The sequence below is a fragment of the Bombus pyrosoma genome, linkage group LG10 (assembly GCF_014825855.1).
Source record: "Bombus pyrosoma isolate SC7728 linkage group LG10, ASM1482585v1, whole genome shotgun sequence".
NCBI lineage: Eukaryota > Metazoa > Arthropoda > Insecta > Hymenoptera > Apidae > Bombus > Bombus pyrosoma.
This window is the reverse complement of record NC_057779.1, coordinates 33931-45351: the sequence shown is the minus strand read 5'-3', so window position 1 is coordinate 45351 and position 11421 is coordinate 33931. Positions and strand designations below refer to the sequence as shown.

At 31.9% G+C, this 11421-nt stretch overlaps 2 protein-coding genes and 1 long non-coding RNA gene across 3 annotated transcripts; 2 read left to right on the top strand and 1 right to left on the bottom strand.

The window, feature by feature from the left end:
- Window positions 1-35: 35 nt before the first annotated feature.
- On the bottom strand, window positions 36-4064 carry LOC122572043. The gene is made up of 3 exons (XM_043736564.1): window positions 3845-4064; window positions 1778-1945; window positions 36-1255 (listed from the first exon to the last, which is right to left on the bottom strand). Exons 1-3 carry the CDS (start codon window positions 3897-3899, stop codon window positions 1041-1043), a joined length of 438 nt encoding a protein of 145 aa, XP_043592499.1. The 5' UTR covers window positions 3900-4064; the 3' UTR covers window positions 36-1040.
- Window positions 4065-4251: 187 nt separating this feature from the next.
- Window positions 4252-6578, top strand: LOC122572045. The gene is made up of 2 exons (XR_006318354.1): window positions 4252-4514; window positions 6439-6578. It is a non-coding gene; the product is annotated as an uncharacterized LOC122572045 (long non-coding RNA).
- A 919-nt stretch (window positions 6579-7497) lies between these two features.
- Window positions 7498-9165, top strand: LOC122571368. Its single transcript, XM_043735017.1, has 4 exons — window positions 7498-7789; window positions 7885-8078; window positions 8509-8643; window positions 8843-9165. The coding sequence occupies exons 2-4, from the start codon at window positions 8021-8023 to the stop codon at window positions 9067-9069; spliced, it is 420 nt and encodes a 139-aa protein (XP_043590952.1). The 5' UTR covers window positions 7498-7789; window positions 7885-8020; the 3' UTR covers window positions 9070-9165.
- Window positions 9166-11421: the final 2256 nt, after the last annotated feature.

Below are 11421 nucleotides of genomic sequence, written 5' to 3'. Positions count from 1 at the left end.
TTTGATAGGATGTAAGGAAAATAAGAGACTTGATATTCTCCGCAACGGCAACCCTGATATATTTTTCTCGCTTCGCACAAAAACATATCATACAGATGTTTTTTTCGCGAAGGTTGTCACAACATATAGACTTTCAACAAGTTGCGTAATTATTACATATGTAATATCATTCTTAAGCTCTATGCAGAAAATTGTCGAGTGAACACAATGTGACTGTCGTCACACCTTCAGCACCTAAATTGAAGATTTTCAAGAAGATTTATGCATGATCGAGGAGTGCTCGCCAAGCTGTTCGACATTTCGCAAAAAGTACCAAAGATCACGCCGTTCCTGAATCTCTGCACGAACTGTTCGTGAAAGCTCGTCTAAGATATGTAATTATCTAAATTATCTCGTTAAAAATTTATATACGTATATCACTATAGAACGCGTTAGCAGATGTGTGTATGCAATACTTTCTCGATAGAAATATCTATTTAGTTTCCTAAGACACGCTCTTATATATTCTTCGATTATTTCTATAGCGATATTATCAAAGCAATTACACGTAAGAGATTGGTAATTACGTTAATTTTTCTCCTTGGTATATTTCACTTGGAAACGTCCAGATAATCAGGAACAGCGGGAATATCTCGTCTAAAACTACTGTAATCTTGGATCGATTGACAGCCGGAGGCAGAAAGCCACCGCAGTGTCTTTAGAATCTCGAATGAAATGTATTTTCGTCGAGAATTTTTCCGTTCGTTCGAACATTTCGAGATCGCCAGCGTTTGTTCTCGAGATGCAACGTGAAATTCTAAATAGAAGAAGACATTTTGCGCTTTAAGTGATGTTTTGATTGTTTTATACGCTTTTTTCTTTCATTGACGACGAAAGTGTGGGAAGTGTGTGAGATAGTATTCGCTCTGAAACACATCGTCCTCTCCACTTTCGCTTACTTCCGATCCGTTAAAATGCGAAGTCGAAGCTGCTTGCAGGTACTAACGATCTCGGACGCATCTCTTCGTCGACTGGTCGAGAGTATATTAATTTTCTCAAAATTAATTACGAATGTATGCTAGAAGAACACTGCCAATAACACACGACAGAATCAGAGACGTCGGTGGTAAAACGTTTGGTGTTGCCGTGTTACAAAAGTCTGTCAAACACGAACAGACTTCCTGACGACCGCCAAAACCGCTTCTTTGGTAACACCTTCCTTTATAACTTGACTCGTCCCATCCGCAACCTCTTATGACTCGGGTATCAGGTGGAACTGTTTCAAACACATAGTAATAGTTCAGTCTATCTTATTTACTAATAATCGATACGATATCATGAAACTAATAAGTTGTATTCGATGTTGTGTGCAAAATATCAAATTACTTGAGCCAGTACTGTATCATAACTGGTATTGTGCTAATCAGGCCAGTGCGTGACCACGTATTGCAATTTTCTACAACGTAATAAGGATACTGTATTAGTTTGGGTTAATAGTAATAGCTCACTAAAGTTATAGTAGCCCATTAAAGTTACTGGTTCTCTAAAAGATTGGTATTGTTAGTATCGTAGCTGTTACAGTTGCCGTTCCCTTCATCAATTTTTCGTTGAAACGTATCTTAATGGTATCGAAATAAGATAACATAAACGAATATAAATAAAGACGATTAGGAATTTATATTAGAGATATTTCATATTAAATGAAATATTAAAATAAATTGAAGAATATTTCAGAAATATTATAAGAACTATAATTTAAAAAAGATTTTCTTTTTCCAAGGATCTGAATGTCACTTACGTCCATTAACGCTGAACTCGATTACTTGCGTAATCTTTCGGCACATGGTATATTTCGAGCCGTTTTTGAGGTCGGAGCAATCTTTTTTGAGGGCATCGGGTGGATGTTCATCGGCGCATCGACTGTCGTTGTGACTATTGCAAAGATAGCATTGCATCGCGTTTATGCCTGGAACATAATAATGATTTGCTTAAAAATTCTTCCCTCACAAAAGATTATTCTCTTAAAGTTATAAATAAAGTTATAAATAATATATATGAGAAATTAAAAGCTGTAAAGATGCACAAAAAGGAACGATAGGCGAAGAGATAGTAGGCAAAAATATATGAAAGAAATGAAAAGGAACGAATCTCCGGGTAAGTTCTATCTTTTGCAGTTGTTTTGTTGACTTCTCGTCGTATAAAAATACAGATTTGGATAAATAGTTGTGATTCCGCTATAACTACATCTTCCATATTAATGAAACTTATAATATCTTCATCAGCACAGATAAATTTACATGACAATTGTTTTAATATGACTCGGTATTATCCGCATTGCGGTAGTGTAGATAATTTATATTCAGTTTCGTAATTACATGAAACACGAGGTTATAAAAATATTATCGGATGGTTGATAAGAGAGGTCACTGCGAAACGAAGATAATGCGATAATTTAAACTTTCATACCAGGGGGATCGTGGTACTATCTTCTTCCAAATGCGTTTTATGTCAGCACAATTGAATAATTTGTTGTCGTTATGTATACGCGTCTGTTTATATGGGTCAACGTTTGGACACTAGGATTACCATAGAGCATCGTAATTTAGCTGTCTTTCATGAAGTCTGTTTTATAAAAACCAGGAAACGTTTCGAAATGGTATACATTCCCATTGAATAAAGGTTCATTGTACTTCCGACCCTACTGATATAAAAATCAATGCAGCTATCTGGCCTGGAAAGGCATAGCTACAATAAGTTTACGCGTTTGTCTTCTCGTTTTAATCTTGTCTCTACGATCATTCATTTTTCTGAGCGTAACAGGACATAAATAACGAACATAAATAACATAGCAATAAACATCATAATCACTTAAGAGATTAAACGGACTGCAAATTAAGAAATGTTAGAAGCGAAAAGATAATTATAAAAATGTCGAATATCATTTCAATGTTGACATCGATGTAAGTAACCACTTTCTGTTCTTGAGTTTCATATTCCGCGATAAACATGAAATTTTATACAAGTGACTTGGAATGTATTGTGTATGTGAAAACTGCTTTGCGCATAGCTGGTCATCATTGATCTCACTAACGTTCGCACCAGTCCATTTGGTTAAATCAAACCGCGGAATTATAGGTACTTTTTGGAGCATACAATTTCGATCGTTTAACTTCATGAAGATTATTTGATATTCAATTGCTTCCGCAAACAACGTACGACATATTATACACGCTCGTCCTTATTGTTAAATTAGCTGAAACAACGATGTCGAATTTAAACGCTTCCCTCGAACGAGGAAGCTAGTTGATCCACTTTTTGAATAGGGTATACCATCACTTTATTGACGAGAGTTAAAAGGAACAGGGCAAACATGGAGGAAAAGGGAATAAGAATTATACATTAAAAGCAAATGTGTCGCGAATTTCAATTAATTTATATTATATTTTTCAATTGTATATAGGTGGTCATAGCCAAGAAAGATATAAAAAACATAAAAGAAAAATCACATAATATACTAGCACATCGCACGTACAATCAAATCGAAACAAGTACAGTAATTATTTTTTCAATTAAAGAATGTAAGTTAACATAACGAAGTGTTATCATAGAGCATTTATCAGTTACGTCACACACTGAACGACGCGATTCAGGAGATGAACTTTTATACGATTATACGACTATGACGTAGTAAAAAAAGAACCAACAAAAAACAAAGAGGAACAGAAAAAAACAGAAGAAAAACAAGGAAATGGCGATGAAAGTAGGTCTTTTAGAGAAGGATACGAGGATCGATAGGAAGCAGTCTCGTAAACCCGCCCCGATCGTTGAACCAAAGACAGCACAGACTCGACGCGTAGACGCTTACCATAAAAACCGAGAATGACCAATAGGCAAATGACGAGGATGAGAAAGCGCTTCATGTTGGTTTCAGTATTATCCTGGCACGTCCTTCTACGATTAACGTTTCTCGCGGTCACTGGCGTAGATTACGCGCGACCGAGCGGCGGGAAAGAGAGAGAACGCGGTCAGATCAGGGGTTGACGAGGCCAACCATCCGGCCTCGACAGCTGCTGAAGCACTGTTCGCGTTGGCTGTCGTTCGGCGCGATTGCAGCGCAAGCCCGCAACTAAGGCGACGATGCTTACACCACTGATAGAATCATGAATACGTGATTGCGCGTGAGGAATACTAAGGTCGACAAGACGAGGCGAGACGAATGGGAAAAACGATTTCGCCCCAACGAATAATCCAAGGACCAAACGATCTAGCCACGGTCGCGCGAAAGCTTCGTCGCTTCTTGCGGTCCGCGATTTGAATTCCCGTTTTCCACGTTGCGTTGCACAGATTTTCTACCGTTGCTGCTATACTCGTCATATCAAGAAATCAATATTTTTGACGAACAGTCAGTAGAAGGATTGCTGCTACCTGGGATTGATCTTTACTGTGTTTCAGTGATTACACGTTTTTTATTTTCACTAGAAATATCGCTAGTAACGATAAGTCTACGTACAAAATACTCCATAGCCCTATCAATGGTAACTAATAAATACTAGAAATCTAATTGAAGCATTTTGTTACAAGAGACGCGCGGGGTGTTTTGGAAAGTGTCGTAGAATTATCAAACAGGGTATGATTTTTTATAAAAAAAAAGATTGATTCGTAACAAAGAACAACGTTTTCTTAAATAAGGGCTGGTTCTCGAGAAAGTTGATCTCGAAAATGTAGCAAGAATGCCTGCGTTTTATCCGATATCGATAAACCAATTCAAACTGATAGCTCGTATCGGCAACTGGTAGGATGGTAAATAACAATTTACAACATTATTCGTGATTATGAACGCAAGTGTACAGAAACATGGGCGAACATTGAAATCAACACTCTAAAGTTAAATCTATTTTGCGAAACATCCTGTATAATTTTTCTTCTTAAATTATCATGAATAACGAGTTCACCTATGCGCACTAGTATGTTCACTTGATTTGGCAGTCTTCCTCTGATACCATTTTGCAATCTCGTCGTTTATGTCATACAAGTGGGTGGTATTACAATTTTCTAATTTACTCAAGATAATTCATTAATTTTTAAAGTATACGCAACCTGCGATTTTAAAATTGTCCACGAAATCTATGAAAATTTTGCCAGCGTATATCATCTCGTTGTTTTAAAGGTTCAGAATTGATTATCCTTGGGATGAACCATACAAACGTCGTCTGTCCTGTTTCAACGAAACTCAAATTAATTTTTTAAGAAGTACCAAAAATTATCCAGATATAACGTTAAATATACTATGTATGATAATAAACAACAAATATCGTTGGAATGTTCCTGCTTCCTTCTAGGAAGTATAATTAGAATGTTAACTTTCTGTAGCAATCTAAAGCCTTAATCGTCGATGATAAAAAATACGATTGTTTTGACGGATAAGGCAGGGCTGGATGTTAAATAGGGAAGGCCGTGGGCGGTACGAAGAGCTTTATGTTCAAATGGAGCGTAAAGTGGTGGTTTGGAACACACTAAGTGGATAATATCCCTTTTCCTGTGACACACTGAACGTCATGAAATGTCATGGAAGCTACTGTAATAAGTTGCACGCGAACAATACGGAAAGGAACGTGAAGGATATCTTTCCACTCTTGCTATTAAGCTTCTGAATCATCGTTCCTTATGACCTATTTTTTTAAACTCGCCAGCGGAAGTAACGAGAACAAAATACTTGAGCTTATTGTTATTTGTCCCATTTGGATATAAAGATAAGTCTTTTATATGTTGCTAATTAGAAACAAATAAAGAAAAAGAATAAAATTGGCAGTAATATATAATAACAAATAATTAATAACTGTAACATCTTATGCTCTAGGGAAATACTGATTAGAAAATAAGAAATATTTCTGCTTGTATAACTAGATTGTTTGACATTTTTTATGTGCGTATTATTATTATTTAATGTTTGCATTAATTTAGAACACGTACATATTTCTTCTTAAGAATATGATGAGGCTAATGTAAACAGTGAAATTATTTTCGCAATAAAATCTGTGAAAATGATATAGAACTGAAACGTATTGAATTTACTCAAAGTCATATATGTGATCTGATTTTCACTGCACGTTGCTCGTCGCAATTAGTATTTAACTTATTTAGCAACATAGTGAGTCCCTGACACCACTTCGATGATTATGTTCTAAGTGATAAGTATTCTGAAATCTTTTAAAAATGTAACAATGGGATCACTTTTCTACTAATAATGAGGAATCTGTTACTGCCAACGAATACTCTTCTCGATCTTTGTACGTTATTTCAAGAATTTACGTGTAATGATTTATATGCATCATAAATTATAAATAAATATAATATAAATTATAAACTATATGCATTCTAAGAGATAGAATAATTCGAATAATTTCCAAGTTACATAATATCTTTAAGACGAATTATAAATATTTTAATACTTTGTTGTAGAAGATCGGTCACATTGCTTAGGCCAATCTACTCAAAGGCACAAACTTCAGTCTCAACATGTGTCAATAAATAGAATTACATAACAGTACAATAAAAATACATCTTGTAAACGGTGTAAAATACAGTACAATTTTTTCTTATGACACTCTTTCATTATTAACTCACCTGTCGTTTAAGAAATACATTTCTTTTGTATTGTGTAAAATATCGCATGTATCTTAATAAACATAAAACTTAAAATAAAATCTTTTTTATAGTATTTGTATTTACATCGGACTTATATAAGGACATAAAATAGTGTGCATGATAAATATTTAGTTAAAGTTTTTCATCCATATTCGATAGTCTTACATAACGATATTGAAATAAATATTTCATATCTTGAATATGAAATACGTATTTCCCTTAAAACAACTAGCATATATATAACGCGTGCTGTCAACAGAACAACGTTGCCTTATTTCTAAGTATTTAACAAATTTATACATTTCATCATCATATTTGAATCAATTGATAATTGTAGACATTTCATATATAATATTATCAATGTTATAATATACCTAAATATACTTATATTAAAAATGAGATTACACGAATATTTATACCACACAAACATTTTTTCTTTAGCGTGATATTACCTCGTCAAGTAAGAAATAAAATAGGAATTTAATTCTACGTCTTTATTAAGCATTTAAATAATTTTCAAATATTAATTTACTTGCAAATTTTTCCACGTGAAATTTTTATTCCGTAACAGTAACAAATACGTTATCTTATATTTCATCTAAAAGAATTGAAACTATCCTATGATATAAATATTAATATTTAAGATTTTGCAATTTACTATTTAGCTACATTGTTATAATTACACTTTTTTGTATAAAGATTCAAATTATAATAGTTTCAATTTATTCTTTAAAAATATGTAAAACTATAATAAATTAAGCTATCCTCCTTTTTAAATTGAATATTTCTAATATTATTATTTTTGTTTCAATGAAACTTTATAGTTTCTCACATTATTCTATAGTTCTTTGTATTTTAAGACTGTAGTGGTAACACTGTTTATTGAGAGCATGAAATTAAATTTAAAGACACTTTAGGAACAAATTTTTCCACGCGTCACGAAAATAGCTACGTATTGATTTTGTCACGTTTACTTCTAAGAGGTATTTACTAAATTTTTATGTCAAAGTTAGTGAAAAATTGTTAAATTAAATTGATTGTTTCTGTTTCGCTCGGGCAATATTTATTACTGTATAAGTTAATATATAAAAAGTTGTGTAAAGCGTTGCAATACGTGGATAAAAGTGCAGAAAATAAATTTTCCATTTCGGTAACATTTGTCAAGGTATGCTTATATAACCTTCCAATCATTATTATTATTATATTTATTTATTATTATTATACTCTCAATAGCAATATTCATTCCCATCATACTTTTAGCTACATATTACGATAGTCGAATAAAAGATAATGTCACAGTAATTTAGATAAAGTGGTTGTAATTTGAGAAAATTTGACAATTGGTGAACAAATGTTAAATAAATTGTAAATATAGAAACGCAAAAGAAAGTTTAAAATGCATGTAAAAGTAAATGGATTACATGTACTGTTGCTTTTATTTGTATTCCAAAGAGGTAAGTTTCATAAAAGGTATATCATGTTTATCAATTGTAGATAAAACAGAATATATGTTTATCAATCATGAATAAAGCAGAATGCAAACATATATATACTGACTGTTAGTATAATTGAAGCAATAAACTACACAAATAAAGCGAACAATACTTTTAGAATAAGTTTCTTTTTGCATATTTTCTTTAATGCTCTATTAATCGTTTTGATTTTCTTTATGGCTATTGTAGGAAAAATTTTCAAACGTTTCTTTATTCCAAATTTTGTTATATTCTGTTTTATAAATATAAATAACAAACAAAAATGAAGAAGCGCGTAAGAAGATTGCTATATAAAATATGTTATTCATTAATGATGTTAATACTATCATACTTTGTATTAATCTTATTATATACGTAAATTCATATCTGATACGTTATTGACACGCATAAGAAGAATCGAAAGCTATTACGTGTTATCAATGCAACAGTAAAAGGGATCCAGATTGCACTATTAATACGGCGGATATAAGATATTTGAAGCCATGCTCCTCGTCACAAGCATTTTGTCGTAAAGCTGTGTACATATGTAAGTTGATAATCACAATTTCTCTTTTACATTTCTTTTCTTATTTATTATAATTTGTTTCTTTCTGTTATTTTGAAAGTTTCATTATCTTTCACTCGTATCACGTACATTAAACTATTATTTCTTTACTTTTAGAAATATCTTTGCGATATAGAAGATAAATTGTAAACTAATCGTAAACTAATCACATAATTTTTAGATTATTTTATGAATTCTCACGAGTACATAATAATACGCGAGTGTGCAAAATGGGGAAGTGCTGACAACGAATGTTATAGAGGTCGTTATCCACGCGATAGTTACCAATTTGTATGCGAATGTAAGAGTACAGGATGCAATCGATCTACGACATTCTCATCCATGACGACCATAGTTCTGTATGTTTTGTGTCAATTTATAGTTTTTCTCGTTAGAGGTCCTACCTGACACGAACACATCGTTGGAAGAGAGATATTTCATTTCAATGATGTCGTCACGATGAAAGTTACTCAATCTCGCGAATAGAGTCTGGAAAAAATGGCATTTCATTACTAATATATTACGATAAAGTAAATAAATAAATAGATAAATCTAATTGATCGTCCGAATAATATAAAATGTAATAAAAATAAAATATGTATATTATTAGAGAAAGTATCTATTAAAAGATATAGCAAGTGCGTGAAAACGATACCGTTTAAATAAAAAGGAAAATGGAACAAAACAAAAAGTGGTTTTATATATATTATAAATAAAAAAGTACTGCGTCACTGTACATTTTTGCAACTTACGCAATCTAAAGTAGTTGGTACATACAGTCGTCCAGGAAAGTAAGCTAACGCTTCCGCTGGAAGTTTCAACGTAAGATCGTTAACTTACTTTCCAGAGCGGCTGTAAATAGATTTTATTATTTCAAGCCCATCCCCCGGCATTTTGCTTTCATTTTACAAGAAACCGAAACCAAATAAGTTAATCTATTTATTTAATATAAAATAATATAACTCTTAAAATCTAATTAAATCTGTGATATATTCGCAAATAATCTATGATATATGTATTAGGTTGTCCGGGAAATGTCTTCTTTTACAGACACGTCTTTTACAACGATGCATTTTTATACAAACATGAAACCTAATCTATCAAACGCTCTGATCTTTATCTTGATAGAACAAAATGGATCATACGTAATTCAATAAAATAATATAAAACGGAAAATGTTGTGCATCCATTATTTCCTTATAAAACGAAAGAAACTTTTCAGACGACCTAATATATAATAATCTAAAGTAAACTCTTTTAATTTTATCTCAAAAGAATAAGAAGTTCATAAAACTAAAAACATGAAGTGAAAATTTTTTATTTCTTTTACCTTTTAAGTTCAAAATACTAAATACAAGCATTACAATAATATATAATGTATATATATATATATATATATACATTATAATAATATATAATAATGAATATACAGTTATAAAAACAATTTTTATAAGCTACTGTATAAAGTTTTGTGGTTGAAATGTTTACACCAAACTGTAATAATATATAAATCACTTTGTAAGAAGATTATTAAGACGTAATAAATATGAAATAATAATTAATTACGAATGTTGACAAACGTACAACACTTACCAAAAAAAAACAACGATTACTAATCAATTTCAGTTTATAATTTTTGCAATTATAGACCATACATTTTTTATTTGTATAATGAAGACGATGCAACAAAGTTCATCTCACAATCAGTATGGATAGGATAGTTTTACACACCTTTCTTGTTTTTAACAAAATAAGAAATCTTTAAAGCACATTCGGAGTGGTTTCGGAGGAATCATGAAAATAAATCTAAGATGAAAGATATGACGAAACATATGAAAATATATCGTGAAAATAAAAAATCAATCTTCTACCGTTTTCTAAGGTCATCACATCTTTTTCGAGAGAAGATGTATATTTTTCTATCGTGTCTTGTTACGAATGTTACAGCTGCATTCGAGCATTTACGTATGTACGTATGTCTGAATCGTGGCCTCTTAAGACGACTGTGAATATCAAAAAAGGAAATAAATTCCAGGACAAGGCTAAGCTGTTAAGAACATTAGAACTTACGGTAGCTGATACACTTTCTAGGATGAGTAATCACGAATTGTAATATCTTCTCTGTTTCTGACATAATAGTTTTCTGCGATGCATCATGTTTTATGGAACGATAGAAAAAACTGGTCACCATATATGTATGTTTCAAATTGGCCACGATTACACATAAGAGGATTATGTATTATTACGTACAATATGTACAAACTATATGTATAAAGTATTTCGTTTATTTCGAATTCCTTAAGATTTTAGTCGCATTTACTGATAAAAGAGTTGTGATTCGCGTTTTGAACTTCATGATTTTCTCAGTAACGTCATTTTTTTCAACTTTTCCATGGTATTGATTATTTTTGAAAGTGACGCTACATGTTTCTATTCTGTACGGATCAATACGCGTGTTTTCTCATCCAGGTAAGAAAATACTAAGGTATCTGTGTCCGAAAAGATTAGTTTGAAAAATATTTTAATTAACTTGAATTTTGTAAAATCTACCTTACGAAGGATAAGAGCAGCACGAACACAAGAATACGCTTTTTCCTTATCTTTCGTATGATAAGCTTCGCATTGACATTATTTTAGTTCACATTGCTAATATAGAACAAGAAGAAATTATATTTAATTATACACATATTTGCGGATGTTTTGATGCGAACAGAATTTCGATGTTCGTCGTTCAATCAATATAAAATTGTTAATCTGAAA

Coding starts and splice junctions, on each gene's coding strand:
- LOC122572043 (XM_043736564.1), bottom strand. CDS start 3,899: ATGAAGCGCTTTCTCATCCTCGTCATTTGCCTATTGGTCATTCTCGGT. Junction 1,946..3,844: donor GGTCATTCTCGGTTTTTATG/GTAAGCGTCTAC, acceptor ATTATGTTCCAG/GCATAAACGCGATGCAATGC. Junction 1,256..1,777: donor CGAGTTCAGCGTTAATGGAC/GTAAGTGACATT, acceptor TGTTTGAAACAG/TTCCACCTGATACCCGAGTC.
- LOC122571368 (XM_043735017.1), top strand. CDS start 8,021: ATGCATGTAAAAGTAAATGGATTACATGTACTGTTGCTTTTATTTGTA. Junction 8,079..8,508: donor TTTATTTGTATTCCAAAGAG/GTAAGTTTCATA, acceptor GACACGCATAAG/AAGAATCGAAAGCTATTACG. Junction 8,644..8,842: donor TCGTAAAGCTGTGTACATAT/GTAAGTTGATAA, acceptor CATAATTTTTAG/ATTATTTTATGAATTCTCAC.